General features: G+C 38.6%; 1 protein-coding gene across 2 annotated transcripts in view; it reads right to left on the bottom strand.

The window, feature by feature from the left end:
* Nucleotides 1-1,146: 1,146 nt before the first annotated feature.
* LOC138855010 (huntingtin-like) overlaps nt 1,147-24,704 on the bottom strand; it is a 76,455-nt gene continuing 52,897 nt past the window's right edge. For both annotated transcript variants that reach the window (XM_070101582.1, XM_070101583.1), the window contains exons 36-49: nt 24,460-24,624; nt 23,383-23,533; nt 22,279-22,456; nt 19,706-19,896; nt 17,843-18,042; nt 16,909-17,049; nt 15,999-16,175; nt 14,762-14,885; nt 14,197-14,330; nt 9,144-9,334; nt 8,437-8,546; nt 3,564-3,770; nt 3,063-3,244; nt 1,147-2,239 (exon numbers count right to left, since the gene is read on the bottom strand). In XM_070101582.1, the coding sequence (XP_069957683.1) occupies nt 1,297-2,239; nt 3,063-3,244; nt 3,564-3,770; nt 8,437-8,546; nt 9,144-9,334; nt 14,197-14,330; nt 14,762-14,885; nt 15,999-16,175; nt 16,909-17,049; nt 17,843-18,042; nt 19,706-19,896; nt 22,279-22,456; nt 23,383-23,533; nt 24,460-24,624 (3,094 nt within the window). In that variant the 3' untranslated portion in view covers nt 1,147-1,296. The remainder of the gene's footprint in view (nt 2,240-3,062; nt 3,245-3,563; nt 3,771-8,436; nt 8,547-9,143; nt 9,335-14,196; nt 14,331-14,761; nt 14,886-15,998; nt 16,176-16,908; nt 17,050-17,842; nt 18,043-19,705; nt 19,897-22,278; nt 22,457-23,382; nt 23,534-24,459; nt 24,625-24,704) is intronic.

Genomic DNA, 24,704 nt, shown 5'->3' with positions numbered 1-24,704 from the left:
CAGGCACTGTACTTCCCTCCTTCAGAGTGCAGGCACTGTACTTCCCTCCTTCAGAGTGCAGGCACTGTATTTCCCACCTCCAGGACTCGAGTCTAACACTACAATATGAATAATATTAAAAGAAATTTACCTCCTGTACAATAAATTTTGTTTAAATATTGCCTAGTAACCAAACAAAATTATAAAAAATACTATGAAAACATATCTTGAACATTTGGATCTTTTGCTTCCAAACTTTTACACCTGACATGATCTTACATACATAAAAATCATTTCAAGGCATTTCTTGCAGATGTCGAGTTCTCCCTTACTACTCTCAACACCGAATAAAAAGGCTGCGTGTATTTTGAATATGAGGGTCGGTGAGAATGAGGGACAGGTGAGGGACCAACTAAGAATGTGCCTGGGAATAGGTGAAAATTTCTTCATAAACAATCACCACTGTTATACATAGTTCAGCAAGTACCACATTTTATAGCGAAGAAGTCCCTCTGGTGTCGAGAACACCCTCCCTCAATTTGGACTGGCTAATTTGGGAAAAAAAGATAAATGGTACTTCGGCCCCCAAGATGCTGGGTAAATTTAAGCCTTATTTTGGAAAAAAAATAGCATCTTTGACATTAATTTTCAAATAAACTCCATCTCATGGATAAAGAAACTAATCTATTTCTTATCACAGCCATGCAAAAAATATATGTATATTGACTTACAACTCATACAGTTACTCCTGAAATTTCATGGATTAGTTCAGATGAATTTAAAGTTACCATACAATTTCTCCATATATCTGTACTGTATATAAATGCAAAACTACAACAGCAATAATAATGATATAAAAGTACATTCTTTTTTTGGTAATTTTCTAAAATATTTATGCAGAAAAATATCTTTCATGGTAATCGTACTTAAATAATTTTCAATACAGTATACAGTACAGTAATTTTAAATACTGTATGCAATACAATAATTTTAAATACAGTATACAGTACAACATACCAGCATCCATGAAATCTCTCAAAGCAATATTTATTACAACTAATTTCATTAACTCAAAAAATTTCATACCAGTGAGACGTTTACACTCAGTATTTGAACTACAAATGAAGCTTAGAAATGTCCTCGATGAACAATCACCCACTTCAGTCAGATTTTCTGGCACATAATAACACTCTGAGATTGCACAATGGATAGAAAATAATTGTTACTGAACTAAATAGGGGTCTCTAGGTCAATGTATTGACTAGCAATGATATATATACAATTTTCACGAACAATTAAACCTGGCTGCAACTGAAATTAATCTTGAATACAATCTAATAACTCTTGAAATGGTGATCCTGGAGTAGCCACAGCCTGGAACACTGCCTCAAACTTTGCCCTCTGGTTTTCCGTTGCCAAACTCTGGCGGAAATGAGAAGCAGCCAGACAAAATATCTGGATGTCACGAACATCCAGTTTTCCCAGACGTGCTTGAACGGAAGGAAAAGCTGCTCGGAGCCATCTATTACTCGAGGCTGCAATGAAGAAGCAAGTTAAGCACCAAACTGCAAGGGAAATAGGGCTACGTTGTGTGAAGTTGCTAAGCGAAAGTAGAACCCATTCTTGTACTAAACCTTCCCCACTCTCACTGATAGCCCCTTCAAATACCTGGAAAAGGGTTGAGGCGAGTAGATGAGGATGTGGTTGATGGCTAGAAATATATTCTGTGATCACTTTATTCAGTATCTGACTAGCAGGAAGGACATCTAAAAGGCATGGTCCAAGCAGACCAGCAATAACACCTGCCTCATGGGGATACCCAACCCGAATCCGGTCAAAAAATATGGAGAGTTTCTCCATGACAAGTAAGAGAGTCTCTGGGTCTGATGCCATGTCATCTTGTGCTACACCATGTGTAAGAGATGCAGTGTTTCTTACATTAGCATAAAGAGCAGTGATGAATAATGGCAAGGCAGCTAAAGAGGTGGAAGGAGAACCATTTAAAACCAAGTCCATCACTAATTTGAAGATCACTTCTACAGTGTTACTGGAGAGTTGCTGAACTAACACCAGTCTTTCTACACCCTTCAAGACTTGGTGGAGGAGACGTGGAGTTGTGGAAGAAGTGGCTGCTGTTGAAAGGGCCATGTGGAGAGCAGTAGATGGCAGAGTGGGATCAGGTAGTGTTTCATAGTGTTCTACCAAATAAACCCACACCTCCCACACGGCCACCTCATGACTCTCACATTCTCGACTCTTCCTGCAAAGAAAATCCATTCTGAAATCTAGCATAAAAATACATTTAAGAGTTGCCAAGCTTTTTAACTAGATGTCAATATTTCTGAGCACCAGCTATTTAAAATAAACTGAGTTGATAAGTGAGACACATGTACAACAGTTAGGTATCTTTATTCTGAAATGCTTCACTTACACAGTAGGCTTCTTCAGTCAGAGAAGCCTACTGTGTAGGTCAAACATTTCATAATAAACACACCCAATTGTTGCACCTGTCTTACTTATCAATTTGTCAGTATTGTATACCATTATCTTATTCAAAATCAACCAAAATAAAGCATGAGACACTTGTGCAAGTGTTACACAAGTGTTTCATTATTTAACTTGTCAGTTTTCTAAACTATTTATGTATACAGTAACACAAAAATAAAGCAAGAGTGACGATGAAAAAAATACTCTTATCAGAGTGTAAAATTTATTACCATATAAGTATGGTCAGCTAAGGTTTTAATTTTTTTTGGTCTCATTATCATCTCACAGTTGCATAGTAGTGTGCAATGGCACACTGATTTACTACTTTTCATAAATATAAGATTCTACAGTAAGCAGGAAAAAGAAAATCTCATGTAAGATGGAGGTGGGAAGTACAGTGCCTGCACTCTGAAGAAGGCATGGGGATATTTGTTGTTTGAAGGGTCATCTGAACTGTTGCATTTGCATGCCTCTAGCAAGACAATGATAATGTGAATGATGGTGAAAGTGTTTCTTTTTCAATGGAGACGGCCAGTGTGTTAAAAAAAAAATCTTTTATGCCAGTTACAGCTCTTGAGTTAAGGCTGTCAACTTACCCATCATTGTATTTGAGAATGTAGTTAGCAGCCAGAACAATGAGGGGCGGGCTCTCCTCCGATGGTCCCTGGAGAAGGTAGAGGAGGCCTTGGACGGCGCAGGTACGTACAGACACCTGTCCACTCTTGAGTCCACTCTCCACTATGTGTATCACACCTTCACTCAGTGATGAGCTCACCTCCTACAAGAAAAATAATACAAATAACTGCTTTATAAACGGCAATATGTAAAATACAAAAATGTAGATTTTTAAATAGTGTAGGAATTTTGAAGTTAACACAATAACTCTACTCAGGTCAATTTCTTTCATCTTCATCTATTTGTGCAATTTCTTCATGGCTTCCCCTTCTATCTTTCTGGATAATAAGAAAATGTTTATATAAATGATCCAGGTGGGACTTTATTTCACTTCTTTTATCCACAGTTTAAATAATCATTTCAATTGACTTCGACTGAAACAATATTTTATCCACGACTCAAAAAACATGCTTTTTTTTCACCTGTTTGGCCAATCTAAGAGTTGCAAGAGCTTTACAGGTAGCCAGAATGATGTGCTGCTGGGTGATGTGGTCTTCAATAGGGTGGAGGGTATGGAGAGGCAGAAGTGCTTCCAGGACCCAGCGGTGGTGAGCACTTGAGCAGAATAAGTCACATAAACAACTCACAGACTTTACTACTTCTGCCACAACAGACGCACACAAGCCACTCTGGAAATAATATATATTTTTAATGCACCGGCCATGTACCACCAAGGTAGGACGACCCAAAAAATAAGAAATGCTCTCTCTGTTGTTCATTCAATCTGAGCTGCAACATTCCCACCCTCCTTCAGAGTACAGGTACTGTACATTATTTTAAAATCACTCACACCAAGATAAAGTGTAATACAAAAAGATTTATATGTTTAATGTATTCCAAATTATTTATGACTAATGCATATAAAAGAGACCTACCCTAGTGAAAACTGAACAAGACATGCCTTCTAGATATGACAAATTACATAGTGTCATAGTGTCATTACACCAGATTATTCATGGCTGAGAAACAGAGCCCAAATATATACAACTACCAAAGGTGAGTGAGTACTCATGTATCACATATAAATTATAATAAACACAGTGTAATAAATGCTGTTCCATGGTACACATAACTTTCCATGCAAACAATAAAATGGAAGATATGTACATGAAGAAAATAAATGGTATAAAATACCGACACAATGGAAACATACACACATATGCAGTTTAATGTGATCCTTTATTGACAATGTTTTGCCCACACAGTGGGCTTTTTCAAGTCACAAACAGATCTGTTTGTGACTTGAAAAAGCCCACTGTGTGGGCGAAACGTTGTCAATAAAGGATCACATTAAACTGCATACGGAAGATATGTACATATTGTATATAAAGAGAAAATGGTATAAAATACTGACACTGAAGTAAAGAAATGCAAATGAAGTATAAAGCAATCATTTACTGATGACACTTCACCCACAGATGAACCTTGATAAGAAGGCTGAGTATATACAAAGGAGCAAAGTACTGCACATTTTGGCTTTATAAAGCCACTTCCGTAATCTAAGGCCATAGGCAACAATCGCCTACAAAATAACTCAAACCAAGTTTGAACTGGGGGCAGGATATGAATTAATACTAATAAACCGCAGGATAGGTGGAGTAAGAACCCATGGTGAGTGAATCGTAAAACTCCATGCCATGGGTCCTTACCCCATCCATTCCATGGTTTGCTTGCAATCATATTATTACGACTTCCTGAGTCATTAATACTCAAAACTCAAATTAAGTCATAATAAATGTCTGTCAGTGAATAAACAGAAGAATGGACAAGGACTCAGACTGTGGCCCTGGCATGTAGTAGGCCCAAAATCAGGCCAGCTACATGCCCAGACTACAGTTCAAGTCCCTGTCTAATTGTCTGTTTAATTTAGTACTGTTTAGACCATGGCTTGATAGGCAACGCACTCACTTCACACACTGAGTGTCTGTGGTTCAATCCCTGACTGGGTGGAATTGTTGGGCATGTTTCCTTACACATGCTGTCCCTGTTCACCTAGCAGTAAGTAGGTACGTGGGTGTTAGTTGACTGGTATGGGACGTATTCTGGGAAACAAGATTGAATGACCTCAATGGAAATAAGGAAGACAGTCCTCGATGACACACTGATTTTCTTGGGTTAAGAAAATGAAATCTTGCAATCTGATCAATGGGCCTAAACATTCATCATATTTTAATCATTTTCATTGGCTGAACTAGATGGCCCTTTAAATGCACTGAACAAAATAATATTTCTTGCTAAGATACAGGGTACACTTCTGTTTGTAAATAATTTGTAGAATTATACTGTGTTTAAAGGAAGGAATCCTCCTTGACTACTATACAGTATTCTAGATTAACGGACCAATCTAATTTCTCTTATTTCCTCTTTATATTTTTTCATGTGTGAACTTGTATGATTACCTATTCATAGCTACAGAAGCATTGAGTCCTTGAGATGGGAAGTACAGTGCCTGCACTCTGAAGGAGGGGTGTTAATGTTGCAGTTTAAAAAATGTAGTGTAAAGCATCCTTCTGGCAAGACAGTGATGGAGTGAATGATGGTGAAAGTTTTTCTTTTTCGGGCCACCCTGCCTTGGTGGGAATCGGCCAGTGTGATAATAATAAATAAATTATTATTATAATCATAACTAAGCACTAAACCCATAAGAGTCATACAGACTACAGGAGCAAATCTATTCTTGTGGTGTCCTGTTTTCAGTGTCTGTAGCTACACGAGCGCAGCTGTGCTTGTAATGTCCTATATTCGGTGTTTCATTTGTCTTGTCGATTTTTTTTTTTTTTTTTTTAGTTTACGACTGTGGCTTCATTTTTCCTTTTGATGGTACTACAAAAACTTTACATATATTCTTGACCCTTTAACGATCTTAAAAGTGGTTACAGTGTGGATAAATTTTGTTATCCTTCTCTGCGTGTTCTCTAATACAATTACATCCATTCTGTTACAGAAGACCAAAACTGAGCATTCATATGCTCTTAGGTTTTAGTTCTGGTCCTGATAATACACAATGAATATAAGTGTATTGAACATATTGAGAAAGATGATGAAAAATTAATCTAGAAAGATATTTTTAATAATCAACAGAGCTATTTTTTAATCAAACAAGATTTTTTTAATATTTTGAGTCTTTTTATTTATAGCGCTGGAAACCATTTTGTACTATGTTATTTGACTTTTTTTGACATACATTGGACAGTTTTTGGATTTCTTTATTAGTAATATACCTAAAGGCAATCATTAATTTTACCTGTATAGAACAAAAGCTTCTTACGATTCCATTGACATATGACTGAATGGATATTTATAAATCTTTGTCTTTCAACACATCGGCCGTATCCCACCGAGGCGGGGTGGCCCAAAAGGAAAAACGAAAGTTTCTCCTTTTACATTTAGTAATATATACAGGAGAAGGGGTTACTAGCCCCTTGCTCCCGGCATTTTAGTCGCCTCTTACAACACGCATGGCTTACGGAGGAAGAATTCTGTTCCACTTTCCCACAGAGGTAAGAGGAAATAAACAAGAACAAGAACTAAAAAGAAAATAGCAGAAAACCCAGAGGGGTGTGTGTATATATATGCTTGTACATGTATGTGTAGTGTGACCTAAGTGTAAGTAGAAGTAGCAAGACGTACCTGAAATCTTGCATGTTTATGAGACAGAAAAAAGGACACCAGCAATCCTACCATCATGTAAAACAATTAAAGGCTTTCGTTTTACACTCACTTGGCAGGACGGTAGTACCTCCCTGGGCAGCTGCTGTCTACCAACCTACTACCTAGAATATTTATAAATCTTTCTTTCAACACACCGGCCGTATCCCACCGAGGCGGGGTGGCCCAATAGGAAAAACGAAAGTTTCTCCTTTTACATTTAGTAATATATACAGGAGAAGGGGTTACTAGCCCCTTGCTCCCGGCATTTTAGTCGCCTCTTACAACACGCATGGCTTACGGAGGAAGAATTCTGTTCCACTTCCCCATGGAGGTAAGAGGAAATAAACAAGAACAAGAACTAGAAAGAAAATAGAAGAAAATCCAAAGGGGTGTGTGTATATATATGCTTGTACATGTATGTGTAGTGTGACCCAAGTGTAAGTAGAAGTAGCAAGATGTACCTGAAATCTTGCATGTGTATGAGACAGAAAAAAGGACACCAGCAATCCTACCATCATGTAAAACAATTACAGGCTTCCATTTTACACTCACTTGGCAGGACGGTAGTACCTCCCTGGGCGGCTGCTGTCTACCAACCTACTACCTACAATATTTATAAATATAAACAATAAAGTAGGTAGTAGGTTGGTAGACAGCAACCGCCCAGGGAGGTACTACCGTCCTGCCAAGTGAGTGTAAAACGAAAGCCTGTGATTGTTTTACATGATGGTAGGATTGCTGGTGTCCTTTTTTCTGTCTCATGAACATGCAAGATTTCAGGTACATCTTGCTACTTCTACTTACACTTAGGTCACACTACACATACATGTACAAGCGTATATATACATACCCCTCTGGGTTTTCTTTTATTTTCTTTCTAGTTCTTGTTCTTGCTTATTTCCTCTTATCTCCATGGGGAAGTGGAACAGAATTCTTCCTCCGTACGCCATGCGTGTTGTAAGAGGCAACTAAAATGCCGGGAGCAAGGGGCTAGTAACCCCTTCTCCTGTATATATTACTAAATGTAAAAGGAGAAACCTTTGTTTTTCCTTTTGGGCCACCCCGCCTCGGTGGGATACGGCCGATGTGTTGAAAGAAAGAAAGAAAGATAAACAATAAAGTAGGTAGTAGGTTGGTAGACAGCAACCATCCAGGGAGGTACTACCGTCCTGCCAAGTGAGTGTAAAACGAAAGCCTGTGCTTGTTTTACATGATGGTAGGATTGCTGATGTCTTTTGTCTGTCTCATAAATATGCAAGATTACAGGCATGTCTTGCTACTTCTACTTACACTTAGGTCACACTACACATACATGTACACATTTATTTATACACACTCATCTGAGTTTTCTTTGATTTTATCTTAATAGTTCTTGGTCTTATTACTTTTCCTTTTATATCCATGGGGAAGTGGAATAAGAATCTTTCCTCCGTAAGCCATGCGTGTTGTAAAAGTCAACTAAAATGCCGGGAACAATGGGCTAGTAACCCCTTTTCCTGTAAAGATTACTAAAAAGAATAAGAAGAAGAAAATTGTTTTCTTTCTTTTTTGGGTCACCCTGCCTCGGTGGGAGACGGCCGACTTGTTGAAAAAAAAAAAATAAATAATAAATAAACAATAAAATCCAGCAGTAATATCACTTACCTGGGGTCGCAGCCATGAGGAATACAGGTAGTGAAGGAAGTGAAGACAGGACTGGACGTCAAGACCACAGCTCGCTAACTGTCTCTCTCGTATTTCAAACTCATAACAGCCTAGAAATTGAATGCACATATAAACATTAATGACAATATATGGGTTAACATGTAATAAAATTACTTTACCATATACTCAAATTGAAATTTAAAACCTTAACTAAAAATATTCAATTTTGGGCCTGATGGTTAAATTAAAAATGTATTGTAAACATTGCTTTTGAGTTTTTAACTAATTTGCTATAGTATAAACCCAAAGTTTTTGGCTATATGGATTAGCATATAAATCAAACCTCTAGCCCATACAATTTGAATCACATGCAACATTTATTTTCTTGAGGTAGGGGCTACAATTTCCACACTAGTCAACCTAAATATTCTCATTACCATATCTACTAATTAAAAGTACAGTTTTTTTAAACACACTGGCTGTCTTCCACTGACGCAGGGTGACAATGAAGCAATTTCACCATCATTCACACTATTATTGTCTTTGCAGACACACACAAATACAACAGTTTAAATGTCACTCTAAACAGCAAATATCCCAAACCCCTCCTTTAGAGTGCAGGCACTGTACTTCCCACCTCCCGAGCTCAAGTCTGGCTAACTGGTTAAATATTTTTGCATTGGTAAGGACATAAAGAATGGCCATACCAGTGTGTAAGATAGTGTCAGGAGATTCTGGTGGTTCTGCATGACTGTTGAGAGCTGTTACTAGATACTCGACTGACACCTGGCCCAGCTGATATGGTGGGGTCTGTCGCGGTCCTCCTTTGATTAGGTGTTGTACCTCTCGTAGTTTTTCGTGAAGACACGACATAATCTCTTGAAGTTTCCGCCCTGACCTAAAACAAATTCACAGAAATTTTTAAAATATTACAGAATAAAATGAATATTCATAGTAATATATCATAATTCATATTTTAACTGCTATTTTTATCTATTTTCCAGTATGTTGTACTAGATTCTTTAAGAATAGAGAACTCTACATCTATGTAATTTTTTAATATTAATTAGTTATATTCCTAGTCTAAGTTTTCCCTGAAATGCTGTGAATACTGTGTGTTGTTGAATTTATTATGCTGTATAATATTTTGAAAGTAATACATAATTTTTATTATTTTTATTTTGAATTGAAATACAGTACCAACAGGCAAACAATAAACATTAAAAACATAAGAGTGTGAGAGAAAGTGAGTGAAAGCAAGTGAGAGTATGAGAGAGAGTGTGAGAGTAGAAAAGTGTGTGCATATACACATACATACATACCAGTGTCTAAAAACAAATAATATTCAAGGCATATTTATATACCAGTATAGTAAATAAAAAAATAGAAAGTACAGATACAAATACAGTTACATAGAGTCTTGTAAAGGACACTTCACTCATACACGGTGGGTGAAACATGACTTAAGCCCACCGCAAGGGTGAAAAGTTGTCATTAAAAGTTTCATACATTGTAGCTATTACTCTCTCTCTACAACTGTCAGTAGCTCATACCATCACCTATATATGTAAGTTAAGAGAGAGAATTAGGGTGAGATTTGGATGATGGCAAGATGAGAAGGACTTTACCAAATTTGTGTGAAAAACAGAATTGTTTAGGGAAAGTAAATAAGAGTAAGGAAATTTATTTTGGAACTTGATGAGCTGTTAGTGTGTGAGAAGGGTAATGTTTTACGAAGGGATTCAGGGAAACTGATTAGCCCGGCTTCAGTCCTGGAGATGGGAAGCACAGTGCCTGAACTCTAAATAATGAGAGGTTTGGGATATCTGCTGTTGAGAGTGACATCTAATCTGTCGTATCTGCGTGCCCCTGGCATCAGTGATAGTGTGAATGATGGTGACAGTGTTATTTAGGTATAAGTACAAGTATCATATGTGCAAATTACCTAGGAAAGGGAAGCGGTAATTTCATGCACTGGCCAGGGAGGTATACCATCTTTTAGGAGTGAAGAAGAACAGGATGTGAATGTAGGGGAGGTGTGTGAGGCATTACGTAGAATGAAAGGGGGTAAAGCAGCTGGAACTGACGGGATCATGACAGAAATGTTAAAGCAGGGGGGATATAGTGTTGGAGTGGTTGGTACTTTTGTTTAATAAATGTATGAAAGAGGGGAAGGTACCTAGAGATTGGCGGGGAGCATGTATAGTCCCTTTATATAAAGGGAAGGGGGACAAAAGAGATTGTAAAAATTATAGAGGAATACGTTTACTGAGTTCTAGGTAGTAGGTTGGTAGACAGCAACCGCCCAGGGATGTACTACCGTCCTGCCAAGTGAGTGTAAAACGAAAGCCTGTAATTGTTTTACATGATGGTAGGATTGCTGGTGTCCTTTTCTCTGTCTCATAAACATGCAAGATTTCAGGTACGTCTTGCTACTTCTACTTACACTTAGGTCACACTACACATACATGTACAAGCATATATATACACACCCCTCTGGTTTTCTTCTATTTTCTTTCTAGTTCCTGTTTATTTCCTCTTATCTCCATGGGGAAGTGGAACAGAATTCTTCCTCCGTAAGCCATGCGTGTTGTAAGAGGCGACTAAAATGCCGGGAGCAAGGGGCTAGTAACCCCTTCTCCTGTATATATTACTAAATGTACAAGGAGAAGCTTTCGTTTCTCCTTTTGGGCCACCCCGCCTCGGTGGGATACAGCTGGTGTGTTGAAAGAAAGAAGTTTACCGAGTTCTAGGTAGTAGGTTGGTAGACAGCAGCCGCCCAGGGAGGTACTACCGTCCTGCCAAGAGAGTGTAAAACGAAAGCCTGTAATTGTTTTACATGATGGAAGGATTGCTGGTGTCCTTTTTTTCTGTCTCATAAACATGCAACATATCAGATTGGAGGGAGAGAGTATGGAGGAGGTGAATGTATTCAGATATTTGGGAGTGGACGTGTCAGCGGATGGGTCTATGAAAGATGAGGTGAATCATAGAATTGATGAGGGGAAAAGGGTGAGTGGTGCACTTAGGAGTCTGTGGAGACAAAGAACTTTGTCCTTGGAGGCAAAGAGGGGAATGTATGAGAGTATAGTTTTACCAACGCTCTTATATGGGTGTGAAGCATGGGTGATGAATGTTGCAGCGAGGAGAAGGCTGGAGGCAGTGGAGATGTCACGTCTGAGAGCAATGTGTGGTGTGAATATAATGCAGAGAATTCGTAGTTTGGAAGTTAGGAGGAGGTGCAGGATTACCAAAACTGTTGTCCAGAGGGCTGAGGAAGGGTTGTTGAGGTGGTTCGGACATGTGGAGAGAATGGAGCGAAACAGAATAACTTCAAGAGTGTATCAGTCTGTTGTGGAAGGAAGGCGGGGTAGGGGTCGGCCAAGGAAAGGTTGGAGGGAGGGGGTAAAGGAGGTTTTGTGTGTGAGGGGCTTGGACTTCCAGCAGGCATGCGTGAGCGTGTTTGGTAGGAGTGAATGGAGACAAATGATTTTTAATACTTGACGTGCTGTTGGAGTGTGAGCAAAGTAACATTTATGAAGGGGTTCAGGGAAACCGGCAGGCCGGACTTGAGTCCTGGAGATGGGAAGTACAGTGCCTGCACTCTGAAGGAGGGATGTTAATGTTGCAGTTTAAAAACTGTAGTGTAAAGCACCCTTCTGGCAAGACAGTGATGGAGTGAATGATGGTGAAAGTTTTTCTTTTTCGGGCCACCCTGCCTTGGTGGGAATCGGCCAGTGTGATAATAAAAAAAAAAAAACATGCAAGATTTCAGGTACGTCTTGCTACTTCTATTTACACTTGGGTCACACTACACATACATGTACAAGCATATATATACACACCCCTCTGGGTTTTCTTCTATTTTCTTTCTAGTTCTTGTTCTTGTTTATTTACTCTTATCTCCATGGGGAAGTGGAACAGAATTCTTCCTCTGTAAGCCATGTGTGTTGTAAGAGGCGACTAAAATGCCGGGAACAAGGGGCCAGTAACCCCTTTTCCTGTATAAATTACTAAATTTAAAAAGAGAAATTTTCGTTTTCCTTTTTGGGCCACCCTGCCTTGGCAGGATACGGCCAGTTTCTTGAAAAAAAAAAAAAAAGTTTACCGAGTACACCAGGAAAAGTGTACGGTAGGGTTATAAATGAAAGAATTAGAGGTAAGACAGAATGTAGGATTGCGGATGAGCAAGGAGGTTTCAGAGTGGGTAGGGGATGTGTAGATCAAGTGTTTGCATTGAAGCATATATGTGAACAGTATTTAGATAAAGGTAGAGAAGTTTTTATTGCATTTATGGATTTAGAAAAGGCATATGATAGAGTGGATAGGGGAGCAATGTGGCAGATGTTGCAAGTATATGGAATAGGTGGTAAGTTACTAAATGCTGTAAAGAGTTTTTATGAGGATAGTGAGGCTCAGATTAGGGTGTGTAGAAGGGAGGGAGAATACTTCCCGGTAAAAGTAGGTCTTAGAAAGGGATGTGTAACGTCACCATGGTTGTTTAATATATTTATAGATGGGGTTGTAAAAGAAGTAAATGCTAGGGTGTTCGGGAGAGGGGTGGGATTAAATTATGGGGAATCAAATACAAAATGGGAATTGACACAGTTACTTTTTGCTGATGATACTGTGCTTATAGGAGATTCTAAAGAAAAATTGCAAAGGTTAGTGGATGATCTAGATAAAAAACAAATTAGATATCATATTGGGGAGGAGGAGTATGGAAGAAGTGAATGTTTTCAGATACTTGGGAGTTGACGTGTCAGCGGATGGATTTATGAAGGATGAGGTTAATCATAAAATTGATGAGGGAAAAAAGGTGAGTGGTGCATTGAGGTATATGTGGAGACAAAAAACTTTATCTATGGAGGCAAAGAAGGGAATGTATGAAAGTAAAGCAGTACCAACACTCTTATATGGGTGTGAAGCTTGGGTTGTAAATGCTGCAGCGAGGAGGTGGTTGGAGGCAGTGGAAATGTCCTGTCTAAGGGCAATGTGTGGTGTAAATATTATGCTTTAATTTCGGAGTGTGGAAATTAGGAGGCGTGGAATTAATAAAAGTATTAGTCAGAGGGCTGAAGAGGGGTTGTTGAGGTGGTTTGGTCATTTAGAGAGAATGGATCAAAGTAGAATGACATGGAGAGCGTATAAATCTGTAGGGGAAGGAAGGCGGGGTAGGGGTCGTCCTCGAAAAGGTTGGAGGGAGGGGGTAAAGGTTTTGTGGGCAAGGGGCTTGGACTTCCAGCAGGCATGCATGAGCGTGTTAGATAGGAGTGAATGGAGACGAATGGTATTTGGGACCTGACGATCTGTTGGAGTGTGAGCAGGGTAATATTTAGTGAAGGGATTCAGGGAAACCGGTTATTTTTATATAGCCAGACTTGAGTCCTGGAAATGGGAAGTACAATGCCTGCACTTTAAAGGAGGGGTTCGGGATATTGGCAGTTTGGAGGGATATGTTGTGTATCTTTATACATATATGCTTCTAAACTGTTGTATTCTGAGCACCTCTGCAAAAACAGTGATTATGTGTGAGGTGAAAATGTTGAATGATGATGAAAGTATTTTCTTTTTGGGGATTTTCTTTCTTGTTTGGGTCACCCTGCCTCGGTGGGAGACGGCCGACTAGTTAAAAAAGACTGGAGCAACTGTTATTAAGATATTTTAATTTTATACAGAATGTATGTCAAGAAACAATCAATTGTAAATGTTTACTTATATCTTTAATAGCATTAACAGATAAGAGTACTTTATACACACTTAGAAGTCAGGTAGTGTGGAGGTTTGTCTCTTGGGATACTTAATAGGTTGCCGCTGTGAGGGTTGCCAGGTGTGGGTAATAGAAGGGTCTGAACCAAAAGTGCAGTGATTCCTCGTACGGCCAGCGACAAACTCTGCAAGAGAACAATGCCTAATATCAGTAAGGTTTCCATCTGAGTGAGTGCCAAGACTATTACAACTGCTACTGAAACAGAGCTTACATTCAATTACAATAACTGATAGATTACCTGGCATTCAATTATCCTTAATTATGCATGGAAATAGAAACACAGGAGGTTGATTGATATGTATATTTCAACCCCCTTCTCGGATCCTCTTTAGCTGAAAGGGATCCCAGAAAGGGGGTCAAAATATATAGATCAATCAACCTCCTGTGTTTCTGTTTCCATGTGGGTTATTACTGAGCACTTTAGTTATTCATCCTTAATTATGTTCCACTGCCTGTTTTCTTAGCTCTAATAATGACATCCTTGACCATCCAGCCACCATCTGGATGACTGAATGGCATGACAAAATTATACATCTTCCTGATGTAGAAAATTACCAGATTAATGAAAGGTAGTTCCTCTGCTGGGGTATTCTCACTAGGAGTAGAATTTAGCACTGATAACAGTGCCATCCAGGTCTCTTCAAATTGTTGCCGTCCTATCCAACCAAAAAGTTCCATTCTGAAAAACCCAAACATGAATTAACAACTATTTAGAATAGAAAAAATAATACATAAGTGCCAAACCATACCACGGGCGGGATTTGAACCCACAGTCAGAGAGTCTCAAAACTCCAGAGTTTTGAGACTCTCTGACTGCGGGTTCAAATCCCGCCCGTGGTATGGTTTGTTTGCAATTGTGTCATTACAATTTCATGAGACATAAGTGCCAAATTTGTCTGAATATTTGAGGAACTACAATGGCTGAAGTTTCTAAGGTAAACACAGAAAGAAAATTTAAAATTTTAGTACCCTTCTCTGTTTCCTCTAGTTTAATATGGTTGTACTGTCCACTTCCTATTAATTGTGCTAACTTACTGAGACAAAACATGTACACCTAATTGAAAGACAATTGATTCATGTGTCACTGTCAAACAAAAATGCAAAAAATTTCAAGAAACACTGCAAGCATTTCTAGAGTCCCTAATAAAGTGCCAAAACAGACTGGTAGTAAAAAGTTGTGAACCTTCTTACTTATTTCAGAATGGAAAACAAAAAAAATGATACAGTAAAGCAAAATATATATAAAAAACATAAGAAGTGTGAGAGTTTGAGAAGCTGTGCAAAAGAAGATTAAGTGAACACAAACAGAGAGCAAGATGAGAGTAATGGAAGCTTTAGGTAGTGAAATACTGGCCATCAGATTAGAAGGAATGTGGAAAGAGTAAATGTATTTAGATATCTGGGAGCAGAAAAGCTCGCAGATGGGTCCATGAATGACGAGGTGTGTTGTATGTATTCATTAATGTTGAATTAAGAGACTACAGATGGAGACGTGGGTTAAGGACCAGCAAAGCAATATTTGTAAGGAAAATAGAGAAGGAGAAACTCTGCAATTCAAAAGTCAACTGTCATACTTCTGTGACAATACAGAAACCCTAAAATTGCAATAAAGCATTCTAAACTACCCTTAAAATTACAATGCATTCTTAACCATCCCTAAAATTGTAATAATGTACTCCTAATGACCCCTAAAGTTGCTAAAATGCATTATAAATTACCCTTAAAGTTGCAATAAAGCATTCTAAACCATCCCTAAAATTGCAATAATAAATGATCCGAGGTAACAGCTTACCTAAATATAAACTGCTTGAGAACATCAGTTTCTTGCAGAAATTCTACCTGAATAGGCGGTAAATTTGTACCATGTTCTCCGAAGAACTGTGGAGCCCAACCTAGTCTCCACATGTCAGGAGGTATTCTCACAATACTGTTCACCACTGGCATGCGCCCCAAACCCATCACAATGCCCCTGAAAATACAGATCAAGTTCCAAAAAGTACTATAAATATCATACATTAACTATTTATACAAATCTACGTCATGAAAAATCTTGCTTGGTTTTATAACACAAATGCAAATATTACATACAATATTTAATAAAAAATGAGTGCCTAAGATGATTTTTTTTTTCAACAAATCGGAAATATCCCACTGAGCAGGGTGACCCAAAAAGAAAAGCAAAAGTTTCTCTTTTTAAATTTAGTAACGTATACTGGAGAAGGGTTTACTAGCCCTTTACTCCCAACATTTTAGTTGCTTCTTATGACACACATGGCTTACAAAGGAAGAATTCTATTCCATTTTCCCATGGAGAAGATTATTATCAGTACTAATAGTAGCAGTATTTCTCCATGGGGCTTCGAAGTAGAACAGAATTCTTCCTCCGTAAGCCATGTGTGGGCTGGTAATCCCTTCTCCTGTATACATCACTGAAGTTAAAAAGAGAAACTTTTGTTTTTCTTTTTGGGTCACCCTGCCTCGGTGGGATACAGCCGGTTTGTTGATAGTAGTAGTAGTAGTATTCTGGGGTAGTGCTAAACCCACATGAGTCATACAACACCTGGAAAATAGGAGGTAATCTGGTTTGATCCAAGGAAGGGAAGGGTGGTTCCAATCAAGAGGCCTTCACCAGCATCAAGGAAATTCCCCTGAAGGGTTGGGATCGAGGGTAAGTTGCATGAATTATGCTATGAGTTTCTAACCTGATTGGGTAAGCAATACAAGCTGGAAGATGCCGCAAGTTGCCAGCCTCCAGCCATGACACCAGCTGCATGAGTCTTCGGCAAGCCACCAGCAGGCTGCTCTCTACTCCATTTAGACACTGGGTCAAGCTGGGTGGAAGACTAAGAGAAAAAGCTAAATTATTAAAAATTTTTATTCACAGCATACATAAATCACTCACACTTTTCCTAACATTTTTTTAATACATCTGCCACATCCCATTGATGTAGTGACCCAGAAAAAAAAAAAAGAGGAAACACATCACCATCATTCATTCAATGGCTCTCTTGCCAGAAGAATGCTGACATCACAGTTCAGAGATGGCCCTCTGAACTGCAACATTTCCACCCTTCTTCAGAGTGCAGACAGTGTATTTTCCTGCCTCCTGAACTCAAGTCTCATTAATGTTGCAGTGTTATAAGTGTAGTATAAGCATGCCTCTGGTAAGACAGTGATGGAGTGAATGATGGCAAAAGCTTTTCTTTTTTGAGCCACCCTACCTTGGTGGGAAATGGCCGATGTGTTAATAAAAAAAAAAATTCATAAACGTTACCCTGCTTACATTCCAACAGCACATCAGGTCATAAAAGCCACCTGCCTCCACTCATTGCCATCTAACACGCTCACACAAGTCTTCTGCATGTTCAAGGCCCCAACACTCAAAACATTCTAATCTCCTGTTTTATTACAAATGCATTTTACTCCTGAATGTTAGGAGTAAATACAGTATTGTAATAAACCTTCAGTTCCAACACATCTAAATTTACATTTTGTTTTTTGCTTATTACCTCTGATTTCTATATTATGCTGCATAACATTTCTTCATCTAGTGCAGTATTCAATTACCTAAATGTATACACTGCAGTTATTCTCTTTGGTTATCACAGTTGATAAGCAAAAGAAACATTAACATACCTTGGAAGTGCTCTAGGTTTGACGAGATAAGAGGCAGCAGCATGAAGGGCGGCCACCATAGAACAGACATAAGATATCCGGTCAGGTAGACCCAACAGGCCGGATAAAGTACCACAACGCAAGACAGCATCCACACAGTTTAGGCACAGACTGGCTACCTCAACACTCACACTGCCTAGCCAAACTTGCCAGTGCAGATACTGAAATGTTTCAAGGGTTTTAGAATGCAAAAATTTCGAAGAGGAAACTTTTAAAAACTATGTAAAGATGATTAACCCTTGAGTAGAAAAAAAGTTTCAAGAAAAACTTTCATACCAAAATTAATCACAAATATAATACTACCTAAGTGATTTAACATTAGCCAAAAAGCAATCCTTATATGTTATACAACATATGAGGCTAATATGCTGAAGGTCATAACCATGTAGGGATGTGTGATTAAGTTTTGCTAGTAGTGTATTTTGCTAAGCAGCAATCAAGTAGTAGGCACTATATTACTCATTCACAAATATCTGTATGCCTTATCGAGCACCAGAGTGTATTGTGTTATGTAAGGTTAGGTGAAGTATTGGCATTTAAAGCTTAAATCTTGAGGTCTTGATATCCATTCTCAAATGGCTGCAGATAAACCCAACACTTGATTTATCACAGCACTTTTTCCCAATCAAACCACCTGCAATGTTCCATTTTTTTTTTTTAACACATTGGCCATTTCCCACCGAGGCAGGGTGACCCAAAAAGAAAGAAAACACTTTCGTCATCATTCAACACTTTCACCATCACTCATACATAATCACTGTCTTTGCAGAGGCACTCAGATACAACAGTTTAGATGTCCCTCCAAACTGCCAATATCCCAAACCCTTCCTTTAAAGTGCAGGCATTGTACTTCTCACTTCTAGGATCCAAATCTGGCTAACTGGTTTCCCTGAATCCCTTCACAAAATATTACCCTGTTCACACTCCAACAGCTTGTTAGGTCCCAAAAACCATGTTTCCATTCACTCCTATCTAACACGCTCACGCACGCTTGCTGAAAGTCCAAGCCCTCCTTTACCCCCCTCCCCTCCAACCTACCCCACCACTACCCTACCATTGTATCTAATATTTTAAAAAATCTTGAAATAAAGTATGCAATACAAGTGAATAAATGAAGCTGGATCGAGGCTAGTATACTTAATACTACACCCACTTGTACAACAGAAGTTCAGCATCTTGTAAAACTTGAAGCTCTTCCAATAATCACAAATAACCTGCGATTAAATGAACTCATGACGACAGTGTGGTTCATCCTGAACCATTGTCAAGGAACGCCCAAGCAACACAGTTCCCCGTGACCTGGTGGCAAAAGCTCTTGCTTCACGTGGTGAGGGTCTGGGTTTGATTCCCAGTGAAGGGATGGAAACATGGACATGTTTCCTTACACCGGTTGTCTATGTTCACCCGTCAGTAATAATGGGTACCTGGGTGTTAGTCGACTGGTGTGGATCACATCTTGGGACAAAACTGACCCAATTTCCGGGAAATCCTCTGCATAACATGTGGCTAGGCCTGTATACCTTGTACATGTACTTGTAGAATCCCACCAACTGACCCAATTTCCGGGAAATCCTCTGCATAACATGTGGCTAGGCCTGTATACCTTGTACATGTACTTGTAGAAATAAAGATATTATTATTATTATTATTATTATTATTATTATAAGAAAAAGCATAGGTCAGAAGATAACTGTGACTTGAAAAGGTACAGAATGGACAAAAACTTCATAAGTTTTCTTTTTCTAAGTGTGGGTTATTTGTGATTTGTTCTAGCCACAGTACTGCAACGTTTTTATCCATCCTCCACCAATATACGTGACTCACCTCCATAGCCAAGAGAGCAAACCGCAGTATATGCTCCGAGTTGTCCGGCAAGACCTGGGCACCCCAGGGAAGACGTGTCATTGAAGTAAGGTACTCCACTACAGCTGGAGCCAGTGTATCCACCACACTACCAATACCATCGTCGCCAGACAGCAGCTTGCACACTCGCTCACTGTATTTGTTTCCTCCACCTGAGAAGAGATAAGTGCTGATGAAAGAAAGTAAAATACTCTATGATAATAGCTTAATTAGTTAACATTTTATCAAAAATTTCCAGCTTGTGATAGTCATCCATTATTTACCTAAAATACCTTTTGAATGGTTATAAATTTTCTGGGTTTGCAGGTGTGCATGTATAAAAAATAACATCATCATTAAGGCTATTGAAAATACATGTCAGTAAATGATAAACTTGATAATTAGAAAATCATTATTTGCATGACAAAACTAAATTTAAAGTTACACATTTTGTTTCCTTGGCAAATAAAAGCATCAATCTCTGGCTGAAGATTTTTTGCTAAATATAATTTTTTATAAAGTATATTGAACCCATTTTGTAGATTACCTGGAAAGCCAATTTAAGAAAACTGTATTCCATATACTGTACATAAATTAATACTTATTTTAAGTTTTTGAACACCATCAGACCTTCAACTAATGAGGAAAATAAATTTTGATACAGTGTTTGCAACACAAAAAATTTACCCTGAAAATATCTCAAGGAGAGACTTGATTATTTAATGTGATTTTATTTTCAGCCACACATGTTTAAAGGTTACAAATGAAAGTGAACTGCAAATTCACAACTACCCCAAAATTTTGAGTTAAAACATTAGAAAAAGTTTTAGACCATCTCAGACCATTATAAAGTCACAAGTGACTTGAAAACGACCCAGGACCAGGTCCAGAACATCACCTAAAGTATCACTTATAAACTGTGGTTTGTAAGTGAAACCTCAGAATGTGAGACAGCAGTGAACTGTTCCACCCATGTGACTTTTATTCTTCATGAACTGCTAAGAAATAATATTCGATGATGAACTAAGACAATACCTGGGGTATCTCTATATCAAAATAAAGATACCCTAAGTGTTGCACGTGTCTTATTCACCAGCTTATAAGTACAGTGGACCCCCGGTTTACGATATTATTTCATTCCAGAAGTATGTTCAGGTGCCAGTACTGACCAAATTTGTTTCCATAAGGAATATTGTGAATTAGATTAGTCCATTTCAGACCCCCAAACATACACATACGAACGCACGTACATAAATACACTTACATAATTGGTCGCATTGGGAGCTGATCGTAAACCGGGGGTCCACTGTACTATACACTATTAACTACTTCTTTCAACATACCAGCCATATCCCACTGAGGCAGGGTGGCCCAAAAAAGAAAAACGAAAGTCTCTCTTTTTAACTTTAGTAATGTATACAGGAGAAGGGGTTACTAGCTCCTTGCTCCTGGCATGTTAGTCGCCTCTTACGACACGCATGGCTTACGTAGGAATAAGTCTGTTCCACTTCCTCATGGAGGTAAGAGGAAATAAACAAGAACAAGAACTAGTAAGATAGAAGAAAACCCAGAGATGTGTTTGTATATATATGCTTGTACATGCATGTGTAGTGTGACCTAAGTGTAAGTAGAAGTAGTGAGACATGCCTGAAATCTTTCATGTTTATGAGATGAAAAAAAAGACACCAGCAAACCTACCATCATGTAAAACAATTACAGGCTTCCATTTTACTCTCACTTGGCAGGACGGTAGTACCTCTCTGGGTGACTGCTGTCTACCAACCTACTACCTAGGTACACTATCAACGTTATGATATAATACAGCCTCTCCTCACTTAACAACGGAGTTCCGTTCCTGAGACCACCTTGTTAAACAAATTTGTCGCTAAGTGAGGAGCATACTATAATGGTAGTGAGTTTGTGTCAATCATCTCTGATATTGTTTTTATGTCACCTTTGCACTATTTATAACAACATTTCTGGCATATTTTTAAATGTTTATACAGTAGTGTACTGTACATTGAAATAAACAGAATAGAGGAAATCAGCTCTAATATACATTATTTAGATATGAATACTGGTTTTATAGGTAGTAGGTTGGTAGACAGCAACCGCCCAGGTACATCTTGCTACTTCTTCTTACACTTAGGTCACACTACACATACATGTATACAAGCATATATATACACACCCCCTCTGGGTTTTCTTCTATTTTCTTTCTAGTGCTTGTTCTTGTTTATTTCCTCTTATCTCCATGGGGAAGTGGAACAGAATTCTTCCTCCGTAAGCCATGCGTGTTGTAAGAGGTGACTAAAATGCCGGGGGCAAGGGGCTAGTAATCCCTTCTCTTGTACAAATTACTAAATTTAAAAAGAGAAACTTTCGTTTTTCTTTTTGGACCACCCTGCCTTAGTGGGATACGGTCAGTCTGTTGAAAAAAAAAATGAATACTGGTCAGAGAGCCTGTCGTAAGTCTGAGGTGTCGGTAAATGAGTACGTCTCTAAGTTAAGAGAGGCTGTACTCACTGCTTGGAATATTCATTAGTGAATCATACCTGGGGTGAAGGTGTGATGTGGGCGTGGTAAGGAGCCAGCAACCTGGGCTAGATGTTGAAGCAATATTACTTTGCTGGCAGTGTACAAGGGAGCTTCCCCAGTGCCACTACCACTGCTGCACTCTTCACTGTCACCTGTCTCCACTGAACTGTTACAATCACCCCAGTCTCTGTTGGCCTGGTATTTTATATTAAAATAATCAATAACATAATTAAAAAGAATATTTGTAAATAAAGAATAAAAATGTACAATACCCTGACTGGAATACACAAAAAACCTGCCCATAAGAGAAAGAAGTGGACCAAAACATTATCATATGCTTCTTTCTACTATATATACCTGGGTTATTTGTGTAGTATTGGTAAATGAGTTTGTATTCAGGGGTGGCTCCAGAAGTTTTATATAGGAGAGGCTTAGGGGTGGCAGTTTAGTTGGACGAGGGGTCTAAGGGGACTTGAACCAGCATTAATGTTTTTATTAGGGAAGCTTTGAAAAGCTAGAATTTTTGAGTGCTTCATCCCCTCTTTTCCCTGGTACTGCCCCTGTTCATATGACTATTTTCAAAATATTTTACATAAAGACACACTATTACACTAAATCACAGAATGGGTGGGGCTTGAACTCATGGTAAGTGATTCCTAAAGCTCACAACTGCCAGTTGGCTTCCTCAGTGGCAGAGGAAGCCAATGGTTGGCAAAATGTTTCCACAATAAAGATACCCAAGTGTTGCACGAGTGTCTCATTCATCAACTTGTCAGTTTTCTGAACCATTTACATAACAAAGTGACAGATACCAGACCGAATTATCATTAGATATTAATATCAAACAACTGCTCATGAGAACCACAAAAAAAAACAGAAGGACCAACAAATAATTGGGAAATGGCAGAGGCCACACAAACAATCATTTATATTCATTTGTTATTGTCCAGTATTATTTGGTGATTGGTTATCTGGCTTCCAAAATTACCCAGCAGTCTAGCACCCACTCCTGCCAAAGGGGCAAAATAATCAATGATCTACTGTAATGCATAATCACTCTTAAATTTTAAAGAGTATTATGATCAATACTTTTGTAATAAATATATACAGTGTACAAGTACCTGTAGGGTAGTGGTAAGTCCCAATCTCAGGGTGTGTGTCAGCATGGCAGCATTGAATGTTTTCCCAGACATAATGTTGATAATTTCACTATACTCCAGCTGACTCAACAGCTGGCCACACTCCAGCCCACCTCCTTCTCCCTGCATACATCTGCAAAACCAATCCAACCATCTTTACATATTTTGTCTCTACATATTTATCACTGCACTTATATATACAGCACATATATCATATTCTGTTCCACATCTCCATGGGAAAGTGGAACAGAATTCTTCCTTCGTAAGCCATGAGTGTCATACGAGGCGACTAAAATGCCAGGAGCAAAGGGGGGGGGGAGGGGGCTCGAAAGGAAAAATGAAAGTTTCTCCTTTTTTTAAAGGAGAAACTTTCATTTTTCCTTTCGAGCCCCCCCCCCCCCCATCGGTAGGATACGGCTGATTTGTTGAAAGAAAAATATATAGTATGTGCTAAGTATTGTCAGTGATCTACTATAACATCATTATCAATACTGATACAATTGCTATTATTATTAAAAATAGTTAGTAGTGTATATACAATATTTTAATCCTCAAATAAGATAATTCTTAATAAGATAAGTATGAAAGCTATGAATTAAGGCTCAAAAGGATTCTTGGGTGTGAGCTGGACTTGCCTAGCTTGGACCAGTAGGTCTGCTGCAATGCTCCTTCTTTCTTATGCTCCTCCATCTTCCATACATTGAAAATTACAAATTCTGTTCAAACTCTTACTATTCAAATACAGCAAATAATTATTATGTTCACTGCCATTGGGCTGTGTAGTGTCTGGAAACAGGAGGCAATCAGGTTTGATCCAAGGAAGATCAGAACAACATCAGATCTCTGAAAGAAGTCCTCCACCAGCATCGAAGAATTTCCTTTACCTCTGATTAACCTGCTTATAAAACAATTTAGAAAATATTTACCTGTTTGAGCAAGGGGCTAGTAACCTCTTCTCCTGCATAAATTACTAAATGTAAAAAGAAAGACTTTTGTTTTTCTTTTTGGGTCACCCTGCTTTGGTGGGATACAACTGGTTTGCTAAAAAGAAGTATTTACCTGTTTCTTACAAGTTGCAGGTACCAGTTGAGATCTAAACGAGTAGTGGTAGTTGTTGGACTATGGTGGTACTGAGTGGGTAATGAGGCCTCACTGCTCTGAGGAACATGGACACCATGGACCTGGTTCAAGAGCCGTTGTAGTAGGCCATACAACTGCCCATATCTGCAATTTAAAAAGTTTATCTACACAACAAATAACAATCAATTCCATATAAACTATCAATATTCTGAATATATCAAACT

The sequence above is a fragment of the Cherax quadricarinatus genome, chromosome 78 (genome assembly GCF_038502225.1).
Source record: "Cherax quadricarinatus isolate ZL_2023a chromosome 78, ASM3850222v1, whole genome shotgun sequence".
In the NCBI taxonomy this organism is placed as follows: Eukaryota; Metazoa; Arthropoda; class Malacostraca; order Decapoda; family Parastacidae; genus Cherax; species Cherax quadricarinatus.
Note: the sequence above shows the minus strand (reverse complement) of the source record. Positions and strands in the feature narration are given on the sequence as shown.